The sequence below is a fragment of the Anolis sagrei genome, chromosome 2 (assembly GCF_037176765.1).
Source record: "Anolis sagrei isolate rAnoSag1 chromosome 2, rAnoSag1.mat, whole genome shotgun sequence".
Lineage (NCBI taxonomy): Eukaryota > Metazoa > Chordata > Lepidosauria > Squamata > Dactyloidae > Anolis > Anolis sagrei.
In genome coordinates, this window is record NC_090022.1 from 267,306,813 (window position 1) to 267,334,705 (window position 27,893).

At 37.8% G+C, this 27,893-nt stretch overlaps 1 protein-coding gene across 11 annotated transcripts in view; it reads right to left on the reverse strand.

Annotated features, from left to right (window-relative positions):
• Nucleotides 1-3,078: 3,078 nt before the first annotated feature.
• Nucleotides 3,079-27,893, reverse strand: part of MAST4 (microtubule associated serine/threonine kinase family member 4) — a 254,427-nt gene continuing 229,612 nt past the window's right edge. For all 11 annotated transcript variants that reach the window (XM_060761582.2, XM_060761581.2, XM_060761580.2 and 8 more), the window contains 13 exons: nt 27,363-27,495; nt 26,548-26,713; nt 23,275-23,376; nt 22,480-22,602; nt 22,182-22,294; nt 20,508-20,635; nt 20,092-20,285; nt 17,939-18,139; nt 16,735-16,964; nt 14,274-14,396; nt 10,809-10,945; nt 9,808-9,989; nt 3,079-9,237 (listed from right to left, as the gene is read on the reverse strand). In XM_060761582.2, coding sequence (XP_060617565.2) covers nt 5,408-9,237; nt 9,808-9,989; nt 10,809-10,945; nt 14,274-14,396; nt 16,735-16,964; nt 17,939-18,139; nt 20,092-20,285; nt 20,508-20,635; nt 22,182-22,294; nt 22,480-22,602; nt 23,275-23,376; nt 26,548-26,713; nt 27,363-27,495 — 5,662 coding nt within the window. In that variant the 3' untranslated portion in view covers nt 3,079-5,407. The remainder of the gene's footprint in view (nt 9,238-9,807; nt 9,990-10,808; nt 10,946-14,273; nt 14,397-16,734; nt 16,965-17,938; nt 18,140-20,091; nt 20,286-20,507; nt 20,636-22,181; nt 22,295-22,479; nt 22,603-23,274; nt 23,377-26,547; nt 26,714-27,362; nt 27,496-27,893) is intronic.

The window sequence follows — 27,893 nt, forward strand, 5'->3', positions numbered from 1 at the left end:
ACATAGATAGCAGGTAATTGTTTCTATTTCACTACTGTACAAGGAATGAGAATAGAATCCTTCCCAGTTTTATTCACTGAGCTAAGGATCAACAAAAGTTGGAAACAGCTTGAAGGCACCCAACAACAAAGACTTAAATTTAAATATGTAAACAGCGACTTTTCCCATGAGCTTCTTCTAGTGATAGCAACAATAAAGCATCACACAAAGAAAAGGGAACTCTTGAATTAGATATTGTTCAAGTTTATTTTGGCACAAGAAATTATGCAGATTGCTCTTTCCCCTATAATAGCTTTCAGTTTGCTAATTAAAGTATTTTAACTTGACAAAACAAATGTACTGACAAATCTTAAAACAGCTAGCTCCATGATTTTTATATAAGGTCATACAACATGTTACGTTGATGCTTTAAAAAATAAACACATTTGCCTAAAGATGAAATGCTGAATTACACTTATGCAAATAAGTGTTTGGTTTTTGACTTTCCCTTCTTTTCCAGCTTGATGTGGTTTTGAGATTAGATGGTATAAATTCCATTCATGTATAGTTTATTGTTGGAGCCCCCAATGGCAGTGTGGGTTAAACAGCTGAGCTGCTAGCTAGGCTTGCTAACCAAGAGGTTGCAGGTTCGAAGTCGGGGAGCAGTGTGAGTTAACCCCAGCTTCTGCCAACCTAACATTTCAAAAACATGCTAATGTGAGTAGATCAATAGGTTCCGACAGGAAGGCAACAGTACACTAGCTGCAACCATAGCTCAAAAAGCCTGGCTTGGCCATGGTGGTCCACACCTTGGTTACACCTTGATTACTGTAATGGACTCTACATGGGGCTGCCTTTAAAGACAGCAATATCAATTCCTGCTTGTGAGAATGAGAAACACCAACATTTATATTCCTACACATCTGGATTCAATTTTCTGACCTTTCCATTCTTGCTGTTATACTTGTATTCCTCTCTATTAAAAATTGATCCTGTCAATCATGAATTGCCTGAGGCATTTCTTTAACTTCCTGCTTGATGTCTCTTTCAGACAGGTGTTCGCTATGTTCAAATCAGGGGTGACCCTAATATTACAAAGGTAAAGGTTTTCCCCTGACATTAAGTCCAGTTGTGTCCAATTTTGGGGGTTGGTGCTCATCTCCATTTCTAAGCCAGAATTGCCCGTAGACACCTCCAAGGTCATGTGGCCGGCATGACTGCATGAAGCGCCGTTACCTTCCCAATAGAGCAGTACTATTGATCTACTCATACTCATACTCATGGTTTTGAACTGCTAGGTTGGCAGAAGCTGGGGCTAACAGTGGGAGCTCACACCACTCCCAGATTCGAACCTGTGACCTTTCGGTCAACAAGTTCAACAGCTCAGCGGTTTAACCCACTGTGCAACCTGGGGCTCCAATATTGCAAAATATGTGTATATAGAATGAAAGAGCCTTAGGGTTCTATTCACAATAGACATGCCTGCATCTTCCTACAGCTGATCAGTTCCACACTTTTCACCACATAGGTGTGTAATAAAGAAAATATTGTGCTCATCACCTACTGCCTTCTCATACTGTTGCAGAGCCAAGATAACAACTGTATCCAGACCACATCCAGCTATAGTGACACTCCCATCAACACAAATCAAGCCAATGCATTACAATATGAGTTGCAACACCAACTTCTGTTTTCAGATACATATAGATACATTTCTGAAATGCTGTGCATTTTGAACTCAGATGTACCTGCATTGTATTCAAATGGAGCTCTGCCAACGTCAGAGATGTCACTCCAACATTCTGTTCTATGAAATCTATCACTTGCTTGCCATGGAAATCAAGAGTTGATACCATACTGTGTGTCCCAAGTACAATACATGACTGTATTTGGATACTAGTCCTCCTCCCTCCATATCTTTCCCCATTCTACACTAATTTTTATTATATATGTTCAGTGGCATTATCATGAGCATGGCACTTCATGGTTGATAGTGTCATTAATATAAGTGAAGATACAATTCTATAGTGCATAAGGAAATGCTCCTACTTTAGATAGGAGGTCAATAAACCTCCAAAATTACTGAAACAAATCCTAAAACTCCAGTGCCAAACTCATTCATCCACACAATAGTATTTTACAGCATCATTTAAATCTTCAACGAACCTGCAGGAAAATGTGTGTAAAGCTTTCTCTTTCAGATATCTGTGCCTAATGTGGGGACACTGGAGTGGAATGACATCGGAGAAGGGATCTTGTGGCTTCTCCTCTGAGGGAAAAAGTACGAGTTGTGTTGGAATGAGTGGACCTTTCATGAAAAGGCATTTAAGGGCTCTATAACATTCTGAAAATCTGCTGTGAAGATGGAGGATTATCCATTCAACAGTGTATTATCACTGCAGCATTCGATTCCATTATATGTAATGTCATGGCCAGAATTACTGGGTTGCTGTGAGTTTTCCAGGCTATATGACCATGTCCCTGATAGTTTCTTGTCTGGAATTACCCTGTTTTTGAATGTTGTTATTTCTTTACTGTTTTGATTTTAGAGGTTTTTTTAATACTGGTAGCCAGAACTGGTAATACTGGTAGTTAGAACCACTGAAATCTGCAAGCATGTGGACAAATTCAATAGAAAGGAGAAAACCATGAAAAAGAACAAAATCTGGCTCTAATATCAAAACAGTAAATAAAGAACACCACTCAAAAACAGGGGAATAGCAGACAAGAAACAATGAGGGCCAGCTTATCACCTCCCAAGAATTCTCTCAAGCAGTAAGCAGCCAGACCTTGAAGCTGCAAGGCCATTAAGTGCTTATCAAGGTGGCCAATTTACAACATTCACACCTGTCTCAAACAAGCAAGAGTTCTTTCTCCCACCCTGGACATTCCACAGATATATAAACCCCACTTGCCTTGTTTCCAACAGACCTCACAATTTCTGAGGATGCCTGCCATAGATGTAGGTAAAATGTCAGGAGAGAATGCGCCTGGAGCCTGGCCATACAGCCCGGAAAACTCATAGCAACCCAGAGATTCCATTATAGCTTGTGCATTAACACTTATATTTGCAGAAGTCATTTCAAGAAACAAACTCAATCCCTTTCATGCTCATTTTTATTTCAATGTTCTGCAACTGCATAAGTATAAATATTTTTATCCAATACCCCCTGGTTATGACATCCAGATGGGGATTTCTTAAAGAAAATAAGACTGCAAACACTTTATTGCACAGATCCTAACAAACTTTCTTTTTAATAATTTGATCATCTACAGTAGGAAGTACTACAAAGGGACAGTTTAATATACAACCACACAGAGACTGACAAAGTACATTTAAGAGGATCATTAACAGTTCACTCTAAGTTAAACAGCAACGGACAGGGACTACATGAATACAAGCATAGGTGCTACTATGTTTCCAAAATGAAAAAAAATATTTGGCAAAAGTGATAAAGTACTATACAAAATATACATTAAAAAGATACATTTGTAAACAAGATAGCTAGATGTGCTTTAAAGGAAACAAATGGAAGGATTTTAAATACAAGTCACTGTAAACTATAAAATACCTCCCAGATAGAAATGTCATGATTTTGGAGTGCATTAATGTTCAGTGAATTCATTCCCAAAATACAAACACAGATTGTAAATGCTAGGACCATGCAAATTTAAAAAATAATCCAGTTGTTCTAAATAATTCATGAGTATATATATATAAGGGAAATGAATGCAGTAATGTTTCATGGAAAATTAGAAACTTTCTGGCATTTTTTTCTTAACAGAGACTTCTAAAAATGAGTAAAATCCCAACCGGCTTAATGCTTTTTCTCAAGGAAATGCATTTAGCATGCTGGTATTGTGTTAAGATTGTTCAGGAAATTGAGAGAGCAAATATCCATGGGAAGTGGGAGGCACCACTAAATGAACTTTTGCAAATCAACATAGAAAACATATAAAAAGTATTTCTGGATCCTGGTCATTTTAGCACACCTATCTGTGATCAATTTTCTGGAGTGTTTCCAACCAAACCAAGCACTTTTGCTCCAAATTTAATCAGACACATTAGACACATTCCACAATACACAAAATTCAAATAAGGCTTAGCAAAAGTAAAAAGGACACTCAAAATCTAGCACCAAGTAGCTCGAAGAGAACCCCCCCACACACACTTTTTTTTACAAAACCACCTTTTTATTCTTTTATAAAACACACTTCTTTTTTCTCAATACAAATAAAGGTCACAATATGAAATGTATACAGCTACTAATGTACTTCAAAATGTGAAACTTAGGATGACTTGCTAAAAACAGCAAGCTACTCTACAACATAAGGCCCCAGCTAGGTATTAAAGTATTATCAGGTGCTGGATATACTATCTAGATACATTGTTGGGAAATAAAAGCTTCAATTTCCCCCTCCCTACCTCCCCACCTCTTGTCATAAAATAGAAAAAAAAAGCTCTAATCGATCTATCGTGACAACAAGATGATTCATTAAGGTAATGCAAAACAGTCGAATGCTTCAAGCGATGCACTTCTGGACTATCTTTATGCCCGATTCTAAATAAATGTGGCCTGAATCAACAGCAGAAGCTAGGCTCACTGCAAAGTCACTACAGACTCAGTCTAAGATGCAATGAAGGAAAGGCGATGACGTGGCCTTCAAGTTACCAGAAGCTAAAGTGGGAATGGTATAGTGTGAGTTATAATGATAATGGAGACTCTTTCCTTCGCAATTACTAGCATAGCCCTACCAAAACGCAGACGCTGTGTGAAACATAAGCTGCAGTTTGGTCAGCTATTTAAACTAATATATCTAGGTCACTACAATACTACCATCCTCAAGCTCTTAAATTTCACACCTAAACTCACTGACAGCAACTAGAAGTCTTAAATTTCTTAAATTTCATAGTTAAGTATATAGTTCTGAACAAGTACAAAGGTGGGGTGAGGTGGGGGTGGGATTTAGTTCTCTGTCCTAACCGTCAGACCGGTATATTTGTGGGTTTAAACCTAGGCCCGAAGTATAGTAATTCTGTTTCTTCTTAGATTATGGAAAACCAGTGGCAAAGCTACTACCACAAAAGATAGAGGAAACAATATAATCAGCAGCAAAGTGGATACACTACATTCAGAATAACACTATGAAGTATTTACAGACCGTTTGCTACTGACCCCCTCCCTGTCCCTGCAACTTATGTTTCAAATTGTAAAAGTGTTTTGTACAAATACAATATGGTAACAGTTTAACCGGTTACACTTGGGAAGGCAATTTGAGGGGAAAAAAACAAGTCCTTTCTTTACACACCCTGCTTCAGTGGCGCGGAGTATTTTTTCTGCAAGAAAATACCACACAGTGCTGTTTTCGAAAGATAAAATGAGATATGACACTTTGGGGAAAGAAATCCGAGTTGCGAGTCTTGATATTAGGAGGTTTTTTTGTGAGGACTACTTTTTGAGGTTTCTTTTCCTCGCCTTTGCCGGGCCGAGTCTTTGTCAGACGAAAGTGCATTGAGAGAGTCAGCGGAAGTCCCTGACTTTGGCAAATCTTTACCTACATTCTGATTTCTTACAGCAGAAGACTGAGGCAGAATAGGGTCTTTTCCCTTTATGTCCACAGTGTTAGCAGCGTGAGGCCTCTCTTGACTTTTCAGCTTCCCCCCAAAGTCAGAAATGGGAATGTTCTCTTCCACAGGGGATGGAGTGCAGTACATGCCCAGCAATGAAACACTTTTAGTCATTTCTGCCCTACCACCTTCTGTGGACAAGCTGGTTTGCTTTTTCATTTCCTTGCCGCTCGCTGCAAGTGGCTCTGATGATCCCAGCTTAGCTTTTGTCAAAGGTAAAACACGGACTTCCTGTCTAGATTCAGGGATGCTGGATGGGCAATCAAGTTGCTTTGTTGTCACTGCAGTTGTGCGGCAAGAAGTCTGCAAAGAAATTGACGAGGAATGTTTTGCTGCATGCTGCTTGTTCCCTTCCACTACTTGTTTCTGATTCATGTGGCCTTTGCCTTTTGTGTCCTTGCTACAAGTGACTGCCTTTTCCACAGCTTTTCCTCTGGCATCACTGCTAGGAATAGGAAGACTAAGATCTGATTTCCCATGGTCACTCTGAAAATAAAGTGCTTCAGTGCTTTTTTTTGCTTCGGGCTGTTTTTCTGCAGCGCTGGTCTGATTGCTTGGGCCCTTGTCTACCTGTTTGTTCACCAAGGGACTATCCTTCACAGCAGATATTTTTGGAGGCACGCTTTGTTTGCTGCGTACATGATATGGCTTTTGATCAACAGGGTCAGTTAAGCTTGTCATTTCTTGCTTTTGAAAATACTTAGCGTTGTCTAGTGCCACTGCTGCTCCCTGGCTTTTACTGGAGGATTTAAGTTGTTTTTCAGGCATGCTGCTACTGGCTTGCACTGAGGATTCTGACCCACATTCTATAACCAGCTGCCGTTCTACCTGGATATGCTCACTATTTAGTTTTTTGGGAGAGCTTGAGGAATATAAAAAACCTACGTTTTTCCCTTCCTTCTTAGAACCAGTCAAAATCTGAACACCATTTTCCTTTTCTTTTACATTTGTAGCAATTTGTTTTTGTGTCAATTTATCAGAATTCTTTAAATTAGAAGAGCAAGTGTCAGATGCTTGTCTTGACTTAACAGTGCTATTTTCTGGTTCTGATGTTGGTCGGAGATTATCTTGGTTGCTGCAAAACAGAGGAGCATCTGCTGTGGATGATACACTGGACAATTGTTTCACAGAAGGCATTTCAGGATTGCTACCTTGTGGTCTAGAAGCAAAGCTGGATTCTTTCTCAGAAGTTGGCAGTACATTTTTAGATTGTCTCTGCTCTTTTGCTTTCAGATCTCGAGGGCTGTCCTTTTGGACCGTTACATTAATTGTATTTTTTTCCTGTTTAGCAGAAGTTAGATCTGAAAATGTTTGTAAAGACATTGGAAGGACTGAACCTTCAGGCTTGAAACATGCACTTGCTTTCTGTACACTCAACCCATTTCCTGAAACTTCCGTAACAGTGTTACCATCCTCTTTTGCTGATTGTTTGAACATATCTCTGACATCTTTGGCCTTTATTTTTGAACTTGTTACCTGTACTTTTCCTGTTCCACGTGTTTGTGGCTGCAAATGTGCATCAAAGGAACACCTTGCAGTGCGTTTAGGGTCTTGATTTGTGAGCATTTCTGATACAGGTCTCTTTGCTGAGGCCTCCTCAGTTATCCCAGGTTTCTCTGGAAGCACATCACCACTCTGTTGAGCCCTTATATGGCTGTCAGGAACTTCTTTAGATGTTTTCTTCTCTTTTCGTTTGGCTTTCTCAGAATTTCCTTGCTGCTGGGCAGATCTGCTGGTTGTCAAGGCAAAATTCTGGTTTTGAGGGCTATTAGATTTAGTCTCATTTGCACGAAGTTGGATTACCTCTCTTTTTTGGTTAATCACCCGTATAGACGGATCACATTTAGCACTGAGATTGGAGAGTGTTTTTTCTGGCTGATGTTCAGTAGTCACGGGCATTGCTGGTGAGCTCTGTGCAGTTTTATTTGGATTTGAGCATGGAGACAGATTGGATTTGCAAGGGCTGGATTGCTGGAAGGTTTGTGACTTCTCTTTCGGAGATGGCTCAACCTGCATGTTGCTACCACCTGAGCACGTAAGTACCACAGCATCATTTTTGGTATTTTGACCTCCTGGGAATGTACAAGAAGATATTTCTGTCTTTGAAGATATTTCTGTTTTTGAAACTAGTGGCCCTGAAAGTAATGCAATGTCTAATGTACCTTCAATAGGTTTCAAGCAAGACACAGACCTTCCTTCTAGTTTATATTCTGAAGGACTCTTTCGGACAGGAGACTCTGTAGAAATCATGGCTGATTTCTCCATGCTAGTTTCTCCTCGGACATTCAAAGCTTTGAGAGGAACAAAAGGAACAGAGTTAATCTGAGCAGCATGAGCACTGCTGATAAAAGGTCGGCTTTCAACAACTGAATTGGAATCCTGCAGCACATTTATAGGTCTGACTATATTGAGCTGATGGCACTCGTGCACATTTGATGTCAGTTTGGACTTTAGCACTGGACAGGGGCTGTCATCTTTTTCTTCCAAGGACATTTTCTTCCGAAGGAAATCAATATTTGCAAGCTTACTATCTAATCTTTCAAATTTGACAAATTCTTTTGTTGGTGCAGTTTTATCTACAATTTCTCCTTTTCCATTCAGCATCTTGTCAGATGAGTGAGGCAGAACATCCTGCAAGGTACATGAAGCAGGAATTCTTTTGAAGTCATAAGACAAATGACTGAGTTCATTAAATGGAGGCCCATGACATTGTACGTGCACATCTGAAGCAATATAATCATTTGATCTCATGCTTGCATTCTTTTGAAGGGTGTCCTTTAACATGCCACCTACCGATTGTATCTCCAGAGATGTAATTTTAATTTCAGAAGGGGTTGATCTGTCCAAAGCTTTTGGAAATCCTTTCTTGACATCTCTCTCCTCCAGAGAAGAGGTAACAAAGCTTTCTGATTCACCACAAAGTTCATGTACAGTGCTTGTTTTCTGCAAGTGTTCTTGTTTCTCTGTCAGATCTTGCTTTTTCACAACTATTTTGACTTTTAATTTTTCTCTGTCCAGTTCATCGATTGATTCCTGTCTGCCTACCTTCCTGGAAATGGGCCGCTTTAAGCAACCCTGTTCTACAGGCCTCACTCGTGTAAGTGATGGAGCATCCAAAACATTCTCTTCAAGACTCTGAAGGGTTATATCTCGTTGAGATACTTCCTTGTTAACTTCTTCCTGAGTTACCTCAAGGCTGTGTTTGCGTGAGCACAAGTGTTTCTTGTCAGTGCCATAAGAAGGGGCAAGTTTCTCTTCTGACTGAACCCTTTTGAGCAATGGCGACCGTGGTGGTTCGGCACTCTTAGGTCTAACTATATGTCTCACAATAGTGGGAGGAGAATGCATTTTGGCAGGGAGAGCCTGAGCTATTTTTGTGTTTCCAACTGAGTGCCCCAACAAAGGTGATGGAGATCGCTGAGGGGAAGTTGGCTGCGGTGTGGGAGAAGGAGTCCGTGCCAAGGGTGAAAGGGGAATGCTGCCGGCTGATTTGCGTCTTCCTGACCTGTATCTTTGCCCACCAAGCTTGGGACCCAAACCATGGAGGGTGCTTGGTCTAATATGCCCTGATCCAGCTGGAGAATTGGGTGCACTTGAACTTGGAGAACTACTTTGCGAAGAATTGGTACCTACGAGGGAAACAAATAAAACTTCACTGTTTTCCTTATTTCATTTTCCAGAATAAATCATGAAAAATATTTTGTTCAATGTACAAATGATGCCACATCTGTAGAAGCCCACATGGTTAAAGCATTTTGGTCTTCAAAGGTCAAATATCTATAGTTTTGAATCTTCCTTGCACGCTTTTCCCCAAGCATTTACACTAACTATATCTGACCTACTTTCAGATTTTTCGCACAGTATTCTTATGTGGCACAATACTAACCTCTGTTAGCTAAATATTGATTTAATACAAGACAGTATGCATATATGAAATAAGAACATATCCCATAATTTTAATGATATGATTAAGTTTGAGAAGCAAAAAAGCTGGTGAAAGGAATCTTCCATTTGACCAACTTTGTTAATTTTAAGACTACACAAGAGCTTCAAAATGGCTCGTTTTCTCATCTCTTGAAAGTTAACTTCTATAGTTCAATAAGTTCCATCCCATAAAGTGCTCATGTTTATAAACATTTGAGTGTAATCACTTACTGGCCCTTTTCTTTCACTGACTATCTGCATCCATTAATACTCACCTGAGGGAAAATCAGGGGTGGAGCGAAGGCTTGGCGTTGGTGAGCGGGGAGACAGGCTGTGAGTTGGGGAGCCTGGCAAGCTCTCCCCTGATGAAAGCGATCGGTTCAGGCAGGAGAAACTACGACTTGTATGAAGAAGGGGGGATGGCTGCTTAGCCAGCTTTTTGAAAAGAGATCTTCTCCTAAAATGAAAACAAAAAGTCATTTTTAAAACACATGTGCCTTAAAAAATATCCTTGGTTTTAATAACATATATTTTACTCACAAGAAGTGAAAAATGGCAAAGCTTCAGAAAATACAGCAACCAGAAGTTTAGAAACACATGTGTGAATGCCACAAATCCATAGCAATTTATAAAATGTACAAAAATGCCTTCTGGTGCTAGAAGTTTGGAACAATTCTTGGACTGTAATGGTTTTAAACCAGGATTTGGGGTGAGAATAAAGTGGGTAAAAGAGTCTCACCATTCACTGTTGCAGGCAGAGAGAGAAAAAAGAAAAGAAATCTACAAACCCCAAAATTTCATTACAAAATACATCACAATGTCTACTTGTACAAATATATGCCATCATCCCACCATGATGACAGTATTTTTAGTGAAATTTAAAGAAATATTTCTTAACGGTAGTTAAAAGAACACAAATTAGCCACTCATAACATAATTTATATTGTAAATATGAACAGCATAGTTCATCAATCCAACAAAAGAAAGAAATATGGAACTATTTACTTGTCATATTCTAATCAGAGGCTACTACTGAGGAAGACTGTTTCTATATAGTATTTACTATTTAGTGTTAGAAAGTATTTCAAAATCTTAAAACTGAAGAGACTGAAACAAATCTACAGAGTAAAGTTAGATAAGGAGTATATTTCACGTGGAAAAAATAAAATAGAAGATTTGTCTGAAAGGGAAGAGAAAATTACTTTATTTGGATGTAAAGAAGCATGTTTCCACAAGCATTACAGATCTATTTGGCATTAATTAAGCAACAACTCACCTTTCCAAACTTTCTTTCTTTTTTGTTTTCTTACTCCGTCTAACCATTCGACCTCTATAGCTATTTCTTCTAGCTGGTCCTGTTTTTATTGAAGTATTCTCAAAAGGTGTTGTAGTAATTGAAACTTTATTGCCGCTCTGTCAAAGAAGAATGTTCAAGTTGTTTATTAATATTTCCTTTATGTCAATTTCACTAGCAAATCTTGCTCTCTACTACCTTCATCTAGTCAGTGTCATTTCTAAGGGGGAGTGGTGGTGGTGATGCTGCAAACCATGAATTTCTTCATATGCACACACTACAAACACATAAAGTAAAGGTTTCCCCTTGATATTAAGTCTAGTCATGTCTGATTCTGGGAGGTGGTGCTCATATCCATTTCTAAGCTGAAGAGCCAGCATTGTCTGTAGACACCTCCATTGTCATGTGACCGGCATGATTATATGGAACGGTGTTACCTTCCCACTGAAGCGGTACCTATTGATTTACTCAGATTTGCATGTTTTCAAACTGGTAGGTTGGCAGAAGCTGGGGCTAACAGCATGAGCTCACTCCATTCCCCAGATTCAAACCACCCACCTTTTGGTCAGCAAGTTCAGTAGCTCAGTGGTTTAACCCGCTGTGCCACCAGGGACTCCTACTGTTCTTTTAGTACTGCTGTTTTTGTATGGTCCCTGATTTTGTCAAATTTTTGTCTGGTATCTTAGCTGCAATATTGTGGCATGGCCTAGTAGAGGAAGAGGTTCATGGGGGTAACACCATTTATTTATTTATTTATTTATTTATTTACAACATTTGTATCCCGCCCATATCAGCCTGAAGGCGACTCAGTGTGGTAACACCATGAATTACCACACTGATTGACACCCATTGCATATAGTTGAGCCATCTGTTTTATCACAATACTCCAAGATAGTAAATATGCCTTGCCTAAGAAAACCCTATGCAATTCATTGGGTCACCTTAATCCAACAGATGACTTGAAAGCACATACGCAAAATATATAATACTGCAATTCTTTCTCTACCACCTTCTAGAAGCCTGAAATTTTGGCCTGTACAATTTATCCAAAGGAACGATGTATGGCAGCAATTAGAACAGGAAAACCATTGTTTTTGCAAATCCCAGTTATCTGACTAGACAATATTAGCTTTTGGCACAACCATTCTGATCCTGCAATATATTCTAGGGATTAAGCAGCACACCAGCACCTTGTGGAAGATTAATTTATAAGAAATATATCTGAATATCTGCTTAAGGAGCTGGGCATGTTTAGCCTGAAGAAGAGAAGGTTGAGAGGGGATATGATAGCCATGTATAAATATGTGAGAGGAAGCCACAGGGAGGAGGGAGCAAGCTTGTTTTCTGCTTCCTTGGAGACTAGGACGCGGAACAACGGCTTCAAACTACAAGAGAGGAGATTCCATCTGAACATGAGGAAGAACTTCCTGACTGTGAGAGCCGTTCAGCAGTGGAACTCTCTGCCCCGGAGTGTGGTGGAGGCTCCTTCTTTGGAAGCTTTTAAACAGAGGCTGGATGGCCATCTGTCAGGGGTGATTTGAATGCAATATTCCTGCTTCTTGGCAGGGGGTTGGACTGGATGGCCCATGAGGTCTCTTCCAACTCTTTGATTCTATGATTCTATGATTCTAATATGTGGAACATGTGCCCCAAGAAAGAGGCTCAAATCCCTCTATATATGTGTGTGTATGTATATATGTATGTATGTATTCATATATATATATATATATACACACACACACACACACACACAGAGAGAGAGAGAGAGAGAGAGAGTGAGTGAGAGAGGGGGGGAGGGGGAGAGGGAGAGAGAGAACTTTGTATACTGTGTTTATGAGGTTATGTTTCTGTTTTTGTTTTATGTCTTGTTATGGCTCCTGACATAAAACAGTTACTATTTTTCTCTTTTATCTGCCTAAATTTCAAAATAGAAATTCAGTCCACATGTTTATACTGAAAATCTTATTTGTAAATGCTATTATCAAAGCTTGTGTTTTGTTATAGTTTGTTCTCATTACTAATGATGTCCTATATTCAGGGTGTTTCAAGATGATGGACCAATTTCATTATGACAACATGTTGCAATTTCACAAGTTGCAAAGGCTTTAATGAGTTATCAAGTTTTAGTAACCATTCTGATTCAGAAACAAATCTAAAAAATAACTGCAAATGGAGAATAGCCCAATAGGCCTTATATTGTGGGGTCGCCATCTTGCGACTGACTGAGGCCAGGGGCTATTTTGTGCACTGGAGAGAGGCATCTAATCATTTGAAACTCTATGCCCCACCCTTTCAAGGGGCAAGACTTTATTTTATGGGTGATGTGTGGTTGTAGAAATATAGTAATTTCAAATGAAGTCCATTTTTTAAACACTCTGGAGAATGATATGACTGAGACTTTGGGTGGAAGTGTTGTTGTAACATGTTGCCATCCGTATTCAACCACCTTAATTTGGCGCGGGGGGGGGGGGGGGGCTTATAACTTTGCACTTTAGACCACAGCTTTTTTTAAAAATCAATTTGGAAAATAAAATAGTAATTATAACAATAATAGCTTTTCATAAATACTTTAGCCATATTTCTGGAAAAAGTCTTGGAAACAACATTGCTAATATTTTTAAAGGATGGAAATGGTTATCTCCAGAATCCACTTAACAATACTACGAGAAGGGTTTGGAAAAACAGCTGATAGAGGCCTCAATTAATACAGCAATTATATTTGTCATGTGTTATGAGACAGACGAAAGTGGATGAAATACGATTACACAGTTCAGAGTACAGATAATTGCAAGGAGTGCTTCATTTTCTTTCATTACACCTCTGGTATTTTTCTCTTCAGTGCCATAGGAATGCAGCTCCACCCCAACTGCCTGCCTGCCTAATCTCTGTGAACAGAGCATTTAGGTCTGATGTTGTATTAACTTTAACTGGTTATGTTATTCCTTAGGCGTCTAACAATTTTCCACTTGATTGGCCAAATGTATGTGGCTCAGAGCTATTATCAAATGCTCAGGGAAAGTACAAGAAAATTATTATAAAGGAGCCATGTATATGTTTTGAGAGCTGCCCCCATTCCAAAAAACGGAGACAATATAACAGACACATGTACAGTGTGAACAAATATGCTATGGGTGTCTGATACATTTCCATACATTTAACATTATTGACAACTAGCTCAGAATTATATATATTATTTTCATCTTAGGCTAACTGCCAACTGACCAGCAGGCAGACATAAGTATTGTCCCACCTAATATTCCAGTGGTATGCATCTACTAAAATTTGTGTACTCACAACTCTATCTTTATTTTTGTCATCATAGTAAAACTGGCCGGATGACCTGTATAAGCCCTAGTAAAATTTTATGCCCATTAGGAAAACCCTTACCCCACAAGTTTAATGAACGAAGTTACAGTTTCTGGAGCAAAGTTGTTAATTTTTTTTTACCTTTAATAACAGTTCTATGACTTCGGTGTGAACAAGACCATGCACTGGCTCTCCATTGATGTGAGTGATCAAATCACCAGCTTTCAACCCAGCTTGATAAGCTGGACTTCCCTCTTCAACATTCTAAAAAGTAAAGGGAAAAAATATTTTTTTCCAGCAAAATCCCAGTTTTGAGCAGAATGCATGATATAAATGAAATGATGATGACAGTGGTAATAATTAGGAGGAAGATGTCAACAATAAGAATATTTCTACCTATTTGGTTATAGAATTACACTACACATTTAGTCCCATCTAATAAGATCCAGCTGAAGCCACCAGTGGTGCAATGGGTTAAACCAGTGGTTCTCAACCTGTGGGTCCCCAGGTGTTTTGGCCTACAACTCCCAGAAATCCCAGCCAGTTTACCAGCTGTTAGGATTTCTGGGAGTTGAAGGCCAAAAACATCTGGGGACCCCAGGTTGAGAACCACTGGGTTAAACCTTTGTGCCAGCAGGACTGCTGACCGAAATCTGGGGAGCAAGGTGAGTTTCCATCTGTCAGCTCCAGCTTTCCATATGGGAACATGAGAGAAACCTCCCACGGGATGTTAAAACATCTGGGCATCCCCTGGGCAATGTCCTTGCAGACAGCCAATTCTCTAATATCAGAAGCGACACAGTTTCTCGGGTCACTCCTGACATGAAAAAAAGTTCCAACTTATCTATGAAATTTATACACAAGTGTTGATTTATCTTTGTTTTAATGGAACTACGCAAGGTGTGACTAGCAATTGTATCGGGGCACAGCAAACATTTCATAAATAATGTAATCTGTTTGACTTGGAAATGGTTTAGCTGATATAAGGAATGTTTGGTGTTCTCAATCATTTTAAGGTGGTTTTCAGTAAAAAAAATAAATTTGACATTTTTAAAAGATAACTTCTTGTTGAACTGAAGTTGAACATATTAAAATATGGACAAACCATATTAAAATACAATGTATTGTTATTTAAAACATAATCAACAATGAAAATAAGTTTTAAAAGGCTAAATATATTAAATAGCTAACAAATTAAATGACAGGTTAAAAGAGTTAAAATACAGGGTGTTTCAAAATGATGGACCCAATATAAAATCAGTACCAGTATATCTCTGTGACTGTAAATTGCCCATGAATTAAATTCTTGCCACTTAAAGGGTAGAACGTAGTTTCAAATGATTAGTGTTACACGCTTCTCCATTTGAAGCTGGTGACCCCAAAACATAAGGCCTAATGAGATATTCTCCATTTGCTAGGTTATTTTTTTAGATTTATTTCTAGCTCAAAATGGTTAGAAAAACTTGGTAACTTGTTAAACCATTTCTAACTTTTTGTGCAATTGTAACATGTTGCCATTATGAAATATGATGCTTTCAAATTAGGTCCATCAGTATGAAACATCCTGTATTGTAATGTATTCTGCATTCAATTGTATTTTTGTTTTTTAAAATCATCATCTGAGCTTTCTTGGAGACATTGGGAAAAACACAGGATACAAAATCAAACAAACAAACCAACAAACATACAAACCAAAACCAATCAGTCAAATAGGGAAGTAAAATAAATATTGAAGAAAAAGTGAACCCTTGATTTTTAAAACACATTTCTCAGACCAGGGTGGGAAACTGGAAAACCAGGGAACAGCATTGGTCCCATAAGAGACCATGGAGGGCCATACCTGCTCTTGCAAACAGGAGGAGGAGGAGGAGGAGTGGGGAGGGGGGAGGGAAGGAGAATGAGGAGGAGGAAGAGAAGGAGGAAAAGGAGAAGAGAAGGGAAAGGAAAGGCCTTCAAACATCTCTGGGGCTGATTTAACCATGGTTTATGCCTCTCCTTGGCATAAATTGTCTCAGGAAGCCCGTAAAATGTGGTGGGAAGATATCCCACACCTCCTAATAGCCATTAGAGGCAGAACAAATTTTTGAAAGATTTTGCAAAAAATTGTTTTCCGGGGAGGGGGGGGGGAGGGGCATCCAAATGTGAAGGAATACCACATGTAGCCCTCAGGCCAGGCTTTGCCCACCACACCTCTAGATCCACAGTTTTTCTACTGATTGCTTAGGCAATGGAATACATAATCTAAAACAGGAATGGAGAGCCTGCAGTCCTATAGATGTTGAACTCTAAAGTTGCATGAACCCCAGCCTTTGTGGCCAATCATCAGGAATATTCTCTGTTGCCAAGCTAAAATACTGGAAGAGCATATGACACCTAATCTAGGACACTTTAGTTAACCGATATGTGGTCACATACAATGAAGAATTAAAACTAGCCCAGTATTACATGGCATATCTCAAAAACTAGTTTTAATTTTCAGTGGCATATAATATAAGGAGAGAGATCATTAACAGCCAGCATGTTAATGACATACCTAACATTATCAAATTTAGGCTTGAAACAATTCATGGAAAACATACCAGTTTCAAACATTATACCTTACCCAAACAATATGGTGAACTGTATAGATATCACTGTCACCCACGTACACTCTGATTGCTCGGATAGTGAATCCATATTTTTTGCCAGAAGTGTGAATTATGACAGGTTGATGAGGACTGGCTGAAGCAGTTGAAGAGTCACGGCTAGGTGAAGAGTCTCTGGAGGAAGAGGGATCTGAAGACCCAGAATGGGGGGACATGGGACTTCCCAAAGGAGATACACCAAATATATCTGGAAGACAGGGTTCTCTATGTAAGACTTTAAATACATTATGGACTATATATAATACTAGCAAGATATATTTTATTTTTGCACAAAAATATAACAATTTCAAAATGTGGGAAAGGTTGCAAGGCTTTGTCAATGAATTTTCACTTCTGGGAGTTTTTGTGAAACTCTATATTTTGCACAACTTTTTTTGCTATTGCCACTGCTGATGAAAAAGCATTAGACTTTTGTCATATAAGTAAAAAAATAGTGGTGGCTGACAATTTTTAAACAGTGACAAGGAAGCATTGAAGAAAATATCATTTATATCCCTAACCTACATACTTGAAAACACATCTATTGCTTAACCTAGAAAATATTCTGAATTTCAGTTGTGGGGGGAAAATTTTCATTTTGTTTTTAGTCCAAAGGGGGACAGAGGAACTGTGTTTTAATTGCTAAGCTTATTCCATCTTTTGAGGACAAAGAAAATTGTTTTAACAGGGATTGTTTATTGTATAGAGTGTGAATGTGTGCAGAGCCCCTTTCAGCCTAATTGACACAAATTTGGGGATTGGCTTTCAACCAAATTTTACTTTGATATCAGCTATATTCAAAGACTACTGAAAAAAAAATCCAAAGATGCAAAATCTCTGTTCTTTTACTATCACAATGTTCAGTACATTCAAACATCATGTACAGATTATTCCATTACTGGAATAAGGATGGAATTAAAACAAACAAAAATTAATCCCTCTCTATGCTAACCTCCACGGATGAACTACAGATAGAAAAACCTGAATCTTGTATTAACTTCCTGTTTCTGTCCATTGCTGATGGAACAAAATGCAAAACAAGACTTATAATAGTTGCAAAATTTTTCAATCTTAATTATTTTAAAGATTCAGAGTAAATGCCAAGAAAACAAGAAAAGCTGTGACTTGTTTCAAATTGAAAACATTTTAATGAGGTCATATGAGAAAAAAGGAGTTACATACCTCCTGGGATCATAAGGGACAGAGCACTAGCTGAGAGAGACTTTGTGACTTTTCCAGATATTTTCTTTTTCTCTGTAGTTTCTAATCGCTGGCGAGCTACATGAGATGCTTGATCACTAGTTGGTTTTGAGAAATTATCTGTGCTGTCCGAAGTTTCGTTTTTTCCATTTATCTGATCTAAGTGCTCTGAAAAACTGCCAACTGCAAAAAGATAACGATGAACAAATTAAGGAAACACATAAACTAAGGGGTGGAAGAACACAACCAAGGTGTTTAATCATATTTTTTGGCAACAAGTGATTACAATAAAACATCGGAGTGGTTACTGATATTCCCATTAACATGTCTAGGAATCAGGGAAGAGTTTTACAACTGATCTTTAAGTTAGGAGATTACCCTATATGCTTAAGTATAAGTCTAGAAATTCTAGTCAAAAAATCAACACAAAAAACCGTCAACAAGAGTCAATGTGAATATTGTTATCTTAACACTTTATAAGTAAAGGAACCATCCCTTTCTCTGAGTAAATTGGAGAAAAGGAAGAGCTTAATCATTCCCAGGAGAGCCTAAAAGTAGCACCAAGCCCTCTACTCTCAACCATGACACTGACTTTTTAAAATGCCTGGATGGTGAAATGGTGGCAATAGTCAGGAGCCATTGGTCCCAAGAGATGGCATTGGTGCTTTCTCCTTTTTGTGAAATGGGCCTTGACTTATCCACAGGTCATATCAATATCCATAATTTAGGTCCAAAAATCTGTCATAGACTTATACATGGGGTCAACTTAGACATGAGTATATACCAGGCTTAAGCAGCTAAGGGGGAACAGGAAAGGGCCTGAGCCTGTTAGGAATTGTGGGAGTTGAAGTCCAAAACACCTTGAGAGCCGAAGTTTGCCCATGCCTGGTATATACAGTACATTCCCCCACATCTCTGTTGCTAAAATACTATGCATGATTGGATCTTGCATCAGCATTATATGCAGTAGTATACTTGACCATCTCTGCCCTGTTGAAAAGTACTGTGTTGTAGACTTGGGCCCGAATCACTACTAACAAAAAGATTTTAGTTTTCGGAGGGCCATTTTCCTTTAATTTCCAAAAACAGAAGGGGGAAGGGAGAGACAAAAAGACAAGCAAAACAGATTCAGAGAGATGATTTTTTTTGGAAAGAGGTAGGTTCGCGAAATACCCGAGGCAGGGGGATGTGTGGTGTCTTTTTCTCTTCCCGGCAAAAGAAGCCTCCTTCATTTTTTCTTGGAAAGCTACCTCCTCCAGAGAGGGCCCTGAGAACTCGCTTTCCCAGTGGCACTAGCATAGGGTGGCCATTGAAAGATCCTCTTGGAGCATGATGAGAGTTCAAGTTTTTCTCTTTCTGTGTCTCTCAGCCAATAAATAGCCTGGTGGTGCCCATGCTCTGATTGGCTGAGAATGGACAAAAGCAGCAACAATTCCCAAATGTTATGGTTAAAACTTGAAATAATTCTTTAAAAAAATCAGTAGATTGGTGAATTGTTTTGAAACTTGGTAGGCCTGCAGTTGTAAATGGGGTCTACAACTGAGGTAGGTTTCATGCAGATAGGCTTTAAAATGGCTGAGGATTGTGCCTGTAAAGTTTCCCATTGTAGCCAATGGGCTGAATCTCTGCTGAATGAAACTGAAAACACCCCTCCCCTTTCAGGTAACTTTCTGGTAAACAAAATGAGGGGTCAAATGAAAACCGACCCGAAAACGGCATGCCTTTTGGCCTGAATGCACATGCCTACTGTGTTGGCTTGACTTTTGCCACAGCTGGCAGCTGACAGATGACACTGGGACAAAGAAATCAGATAATTTTGTGAGATGCTTTTGACCTCACAACCATTGTCTACTTTTGTGCCTTCACCAGAGCAGAAAAACATCTTCATAATATCCAGGAATGAATAAAGGTTCATGTAATAAAGAAATATAGCTTAGATAGCACTGTACACAAATCCAACATCTGCATGCTGATTTAACATGTTGTGTTTAATTGTGTAAACCTCAAAGAAGCACAGTGTCCTAGGTTCAATTCTTAGTTCAAGCAGAACGTGATGTGAAATCACAGTCATAGCTCAAGATGAGAACCTCTCAACAGAAAGCCTTTTAGAAAAGGCTTTGCCATTTGAATCCTACCTGACAATGTAGAGCTACTGATGGTGCTTGCTGGAGTTGTTACTTCCAGTTCATCCTGAATTGTTTCCTCACTAACAAAGTTAGTTCTTTCTTGATCTTTACGGGATCCAACACAACGTGGAGATTCTTCTTGATCTTCCTCAGCTGATATAGCCAACTTAGGAAGCACCCCTGAATTGTGCCGTTGCCTAGAACTTTCAGAAATAGAGGAAAGGTATCTGTTGCCTACATTTTCAAATGAGATTTAGATTTGATAATTAAATGAAAAAATAAAAAGTATGTAAGAGTACAAACTCTTATGAAGGTTAGTGCTTAGCTTCTGATGTAATTATTTAGGTCTAATTTGCTTCACATAATGACTGAAGATAATGTGCGATAAGTGTCCCACGGGCTGTATACAAATATGAAACACTTACATTTCAGAATATTCTGAGCTCCAACTTAGAGATTCTGCTGATGTCAGTGTCACAATTTTGGCTCTTTCAGTTGTATCTTCCTTCTCTTCAGTCTGATTTCGAGTTCCTCGATCTATATTACTAAAAACCTGAGCATGAGGGTAGAAGAATTGATAGCTGACAGTTGTTTGTCTCTAAATGAACCTCAGAAAAATACATCTCATGCAGAGCACGGCATGCTCTAAATACATATAAGCAATATCCTGGAGTTTTAAAGCACTTTTTCAGATGATGAATGAATTTGCAGGAGGTATCGTCTTTTTAATGGTTTTCAGTTCCTTCCTTCTTGGTCTTTTTGCCAAGCAAGATGATAACTAATAGCATTTTTCTGTCATGAATTCGTATCATTTCCTCCTCTTTACCTTTTGACTATATGAACTGTGATCGGCATGCTAAATCTATCGATGCTTTGAGATTTCTACATCATAGGATCAATGCACATCTCAGATTACTCTTTACCAAAAAAGTCATTGAAAAACAAAAAGAAAATCCCAGCAAGTCATTTAATAGCCATCAGTCATGGAGTGAGAAGCAGGGGGTGGGGTGGAGAGAGCGAACTGAAATTGAGTGTGAAAATGACAGTAAATTACTTGACTAAAAGATGTAGGGAAGTGGGGACGGGCCTAAAAAGCCAGTTGTTTATCTGACAACCTGCATATTGAGTTTACCTGCAACGGAAAAAGAAGTGATGCTATGAGATATCAGTATCAAGTTACTCTTGTAGTATGCTATCTTGGAAGCACACAGGAGCCATCTGCACAGAGAAAATTTAAATGCTTCTCACTGTTTGAGAGCTGGATTCCTGCTGCCAAGCCATGACAAAGGTTTCACATCACTACACAGAAAGCAAGACCTTCTCTTGCCTATTATCTTCCCTATTCTTACATTGTTTCTATAGGTGAATAGGGATTATGGATTACTTCAGACAAAGCACCATGTAACCATGTATAAGAGGGATAGATATTTAGGTTTTTAATATAGGCTAAATTATGCTAAATTGTGCAGAGAATTTATTACCTAAAATATTCCTTTTGCCTATTCATGGTTGCAATAATTTCATTTTTTTATTTTCTGAGAGTTAATGGGTTAAAATAAATGTGAATAAAGACTTACATATTCAGTTGTATTTTCTTTACTATGTAAGGACTCCCTCTCTCATTATTCTGCTTTTAATGGCTTCTATTTTGACTTCTTGTATTAAGTTGGAAACAGGATACACTGACTGAGGAACAAACCTGAGAGGGCCTTTTTGTATTATAGAGGAAGGTCACCTAGTTCAAGAATTGGCACTGAATACCACCAAAAGTCAAGTCAGGTCAAGCCAACTTTATTTATATCCCATCCCATCTCCCCTTGGGGACTCGGGCGGCTTACTGTCTAATGCTCATTTGTTGACTGGTTTTCTTTTCCAAGTAGGGAACTCATTTTGCCTAATTTATTAGAAAGCTCCCAGGAAACTAACAATACCAGATTCGTGGAAATAGTATTAACAAAAATATTATTTTAAAACATGATTTAAAAAATATTCTTAAATGAGGAAACGGCTCACAAAACCATTGTCTTATTCTTTTTTCAGGCCATTATCTGCAGATATGGAACGATTCAATGTATATGAGTCTATATACAAAAGCTTACTTTTGAAAATCGATGTGAACATGAGGAGAATTGCCTTATTTCCAAGTTAAAGTCTTCATCATTTGTATCGTCTTCCTCTTCTGTTTCCATATGGTGATATTTCTCAGAACGAGCTACAAAATATATAGAGATTATTTATTTGAATTTACTACCGCTCAAAGACTAATTGAATTATAATTGTATTTTGTTAAAATGTTAATGCATTGATCCTTCTCATTTTTGATTACTTTAAAAATTCAAGGGTTACGGCTGTAAAAAAAACAACTTAAATTTCATATCTAAAGCAAACCATACATACTGTCAAAGTAGCTTGTGTCATCTTCAGATTCCAATTGAGGAATGAATTCTGCTTTCTGTCTCAGCAAACTATTCCAATCTAAGTGCTGAAAGAACTGGTGTTGTTTCACCTCATAGGCACCACCTGGGGGAGCAAGAGAAACTCTGTTGGTTTACACCTACAAAGGGATTACACTGATTTTTATTTGAAAAAAATTCAGTATGATAGGTTTGATTTAGGGTCACTATAAGTCAGATATGACTTGAGGACATACAATTTCACTTTAACAATGATTTCCCCAAGATAGTTAAAAGTGAAATCTAATATAACCATTTTATAGGATTTATATAAAATATACAGTCATTACAAGTGACATTTCACTGTCACCATTATCTGCAGATTGCTCAAAGCTTCCTGACTTACATACTTCTGTGAGAAAAAAATCACTTCTGAGCAGTAAAGTCCATTAGATAGTAGCGCCTCGTGTATTTGTAGAGGTGCTTGCACTGCCACTTCATTATCAACTATTGCTCAAGAAAATCAATCTGATGTGTGAAGAATATGTAGTAAAATATGGTCAGAATTTATTATGACAGAATAACAACCGGACAAAATTGAGTTTTGTTCAATAATAACTTTCAGTGAAACAAAACAGAAAGATTTTATAACTGGGATGAATTTTATATTGCAATCAATGACAATTAGGGGGGAGGATGACAGTGGAGAAAGGTCAACAATTGGGACAAAACTAGACAAAGAACTAACTATTTCTAGCACCTTGGATTTTTAAAAAGATATAAACATATATTTTCTAACCTGTTCCCAACCTCTCCAAAGGGTTTTGCCTCAGAAGTAATGTAACCAGGTCTTGGGCATCTGGAGGTGGAGCTTCATCCTTTTCAGGCCAGTTGATCTCATCTAGTTAGGAAATTACATTTTGTAAATGTTTTAAATATATTTGAGAAAACTATATCAATCTGTGCAACTTGGCAAGCATAATCTTTCTATCCATATTACTATTACAATATTGAACGAAATGTTAAAAATTGATAGCAAATCTAGTGTGTTTTGTGTGAACAGGTTTGATGTCCACTTTGATAAGTTCATGGTTTCTTGGAGTTGATAAGCAGCCTCACCTATGAATGTTATGCCAGTAATACTGTACCTATTTTGTTAACTTGTCTATCTCACACAATTATGAAAGCACTACCCTTGTGTGGCAGTTATGGAATTATAGGCTCCTGTGGAGCAAGAGGCTATGCTGATGGTACTGATACAGCCTCCCAATTCAGAAAGGCTTCTGATAAAGAGCCAGATTAATGTGCCAAACAATTCCTAGGCAGGAGTAGTGTGTGAGTGAACCTCGATCTCTGATATGGGTTAGGGATAAATGGATATCAGAACAAGTGATGCCTGAATGCTCACTAGAAGCCAGTAAGACTAAATTGAATCACTGTGCATTGGAAACTTTGTATTTTTGTCATGAGACATGACTCACTGGAAAAAGAGGATAGTGCTTAGCAAAGTGGATGGCAACAGAAGATCATATTTCACAGATCACTCAGTTCAGTCAAAGAAGTCATTACCCTGAACTTTCAAACTCTGAACAGGGTCTTGGAGGTCCTTCATTCATAGGGTCACACTTGGATGATGGTGACAGCAAATAACAACTAATTATAGTATAGCGTTACACTTAAGATTGTGTAAGCAGACCTCCCTCATACAAGGTAATTTCTTTATAACACAGTTCTTTGCATTCTTCCAATTTGTTGTAGAGATTTCCCCAATTCACTAGAGTATATTTGGGAACTTCACAAGAGACTAAGTGGTGATGGGGAAAATGTTTCTCCAGTAGTGGTGTCTCTTTTGTGGCAGACGGGCTCAGTAAAATATAACTCATAAAAATATGTCAAAGGCTTCAATAGACAATGAAATGAGGAAAGGGGGAAGGGAAAGATAAAACTACCATGGCAGGTTAAGTATTTCATGAACTTGATTATACTGAAGATAGTTCATGTCTAACAAAAAAAAATGAAAATAGAGAAACATGCACATTTTCAATTCTGTGCACCCAAAGAGATAAGCACATAAAATATATAATGAAAACATGTGTTATGTCTGTGTTTGCCTGGCTAGAACCTTTTGATGTAATTGAAAATTATTTGAAAAATAAAATATTATACATTACTGCCTGAAGGAATAACAAGTACAGCCAATATGTGTGTTAATTAAACATATGATTTTCTCTTGTATATTCTACCCTCAAAACCAGTACATGTTAATCTTATAACCATGTAGTATATTGCATTTAAATGGATTTATGTAGGCAGTTCACCGATCCATTACATTCTTTTACAAATGTTTAGCCTAATGACCAAACAGGGCAATAAAGAATTGCATCTTTTTTACCCTGGCTTCACTAGTGGATGTTCTCACAATATTTTCTAAAATGGATTGGAAAATAACCAGTAACAAAGTTGTCATTCCAGTAAGGATTTGGCATAAACAGCAACCATCAACAATCTATGTATCTGGAAAATGTATGAGAACAGCAGGTAGGATACTAATAGATACCGTTTAATTATCATTTAGTTGTGCCACAAGCTGAATAACAACGCTTAAGGTCAGGCTGCAGGTTAAGATCTAAAGGGTTATTGAATTTTAAATGAAAGAAGAACAGCTGTTACAGAAATAACATTATACTGTAACACCACCAGTGAAATCATTAACAATCTGTGAGCTGCATTTGAATCCTTCTTTTCCCCATTATTTATTATCTGGGAGACATTTGTTTTAGGGTTTTATTACATTTCTGTCAATTTATTGTATTGTGCCACGAGGCATTTGCCCATTTATGTAAATTAAATACACGGGTCCCCACTTTTATTCCAGATTATTTTAAACTGAGAGTTGAGTGGGCTGCACCGAATTGAAAAATGTTAACCATCCAAATATAGTAGTCTTTTCCATGTGCAATTGGTCTTGTACAGTTATTGTTACATTGGCTTATCCTTTCTGATGTTATGTGATATCATAGTTTTTGTTCCAATCTTTCTAGTATCAAATTAAAACCTTTTTATAAAAAGCAAACCACAGACCACTTACAACCTTACAACTTACAACAATGCAACCTGCCACATGCACAATAAAGGACTTTTCACAATGACACCACAGGCACTCCAAGTGACCAGCTTCTGGTCAAAGGAAATCTAGTATAACGCCAAGTTTTTCGCTCTGTTTGTGTTTTTAAATACATTATAACTGCGTCCTCAATTCACTTCTGGCATGATAAATACATACATACATACATATACATACATACATACATACATACATACATTTAATTGATGTGTGCTTTAAAAAAAGAAAAGGTTTAGCTGTTGTTTAATCATTGTATTTCATGTTGGAATTTTATGCCTCATACACAGCCCTATAACTCTAAACAGAATGATAGTATTAAGTCTTCTTTAATACATATAGACATGAATACATATTACACATTAAGCACTCTAGAAATAGAGAAGAAGGGGGTGGCATGCTTCATATTTCAGTGCCATATTTCTCCTGTGTGTTTTAATTGGCAAACAACGTAGAAACAACACAAATATTATGCAACTGTTTAAGACCAGTGGTTCCCAAACCTTTTTTTTTTTTACCAGAGACCACTTTGACCAGGGACTACTTGACGAGGGATCACTTTGACCAGGGTCCACTATCCAACATTAGTACCAAAAGGGTTACTAATCAGTTTTGGTCAACTTTAGATTTGGGTTTGGGGTGCTGATTCAGAAAATTGCATTGGATAGACCACATCAGCTCTAGTTTCTGATACAGAACATATGCCATGGTCAGCGACAGGGAAGAAGTGGCAGGCAGTGTGAAAGAAACAGAAATAAATAAAATAAAGAGGAAGGAGGCTCGCAGACCAGATTTTCGTCCTCATGGCCCACGGTTTAAGAACCACTGGTTTAGAGAGAGAAAAACCTTGTCCATTTCTCCTGAAAGCAACAAAGGTCTGACTAGAATGTTAAAGTTGGCCTAGTGGCCATAGTTACATTTCATTATATAAAGAGAACATTTGGTACTTACCACTGATTACTTGTCCAAATAACTCCTCTGGTGTATCCCCAAAGAATGGTACGCATCCAACAAGAAACTCATAGAGAATAATTCCCATAGACCACCAGTCCACTGGTTTACCATAACCTTGCCGGAGAATTACTTCTGGTGCTATATATTCTGGTGTGCCACAGACCTAAAATGAAAAGGATAGCAAATGAAATTATTCTGTTTACATAAATTTATCAGATGTTTTTTATCAATGTATTACAAAAACTATGGTTGAAAGTTTCATTCAGCTTTTGTGTAATGTCACATATTCTAATGAGGGTTCTCATCTATATTTATGGAAAAGACTGTTTCATGGAAGCTGTTTGCTAATATAAAGCAATAATAAATGACATATATTTATACTAAACACAATTGATTTATTCTTGTTTTAACATGAAAACTTAAATGGTTTTACCTTAAGTAACTCTTACAGTGAACAGATTGTAGGCAAACGGTAATGAGGCATGCTTAAAGGGAAATGGGCCATAGCTAGTTTTTAGCACCCTTGATTGTACAATGCATCATGAGTTCCACAAGTACTCTGCTGAGACTCCTGAATTCTTTATAAAAACAACTTTCCATTCGTCTCTCTCACAATCGCACTTGCTCACAATTACATCATTTATCTTACTAATAGACCATAATGATGGAAAAGAAGCCCTGGAACAATCTGCAAACCGATAGTAAAGATAGCTTTCACACGAAGATTTGTGACATTACTATAGAAATAAAGTGGATCTTTATTATATCCCATCTAGCTTTAAAACAGCTATTCAAACATGCTGATTCTCTACCTGTTTATCCAGAAATTCTCTAGCATCCTTTTCAATGTGACCCTCATACAGATTGGTGGTCATGCTCATGAGACCAACCTTGGATAGCCCAAAATCTGTTAACTTTATATGTCCCATGGATGTTACCAATAAGCTGGAAATAAGAATGACAGTAAATCATTATTATTATCAACTATTTCAAGAGATTTTATTTTCATTGAAGCATTTAATTGTAATCCTACACACAATTTCTTGCCAACAATAATCATCTAACAAATTCAATACACGATTATGACAACTGGCATAGGACATATTATTAAATACAGATGTCAACGTCTTTATAAAAAGCAAAATGTATCTTGATATTCTTTTTTTGCATTTCTATATAAAATGATTCACATTTGAGGAAATATTAAACATTCAAATCTACAAATGTTTTCCTTTGATATTGAAAAGAATTGTAGTAATTTAAATCACTGGGGTGTTTTGTTTTGTTTTGTTTTGTTTTTTTGGACAAGAAGTATATTACTGTATGAGAAAGGATGTATCAAT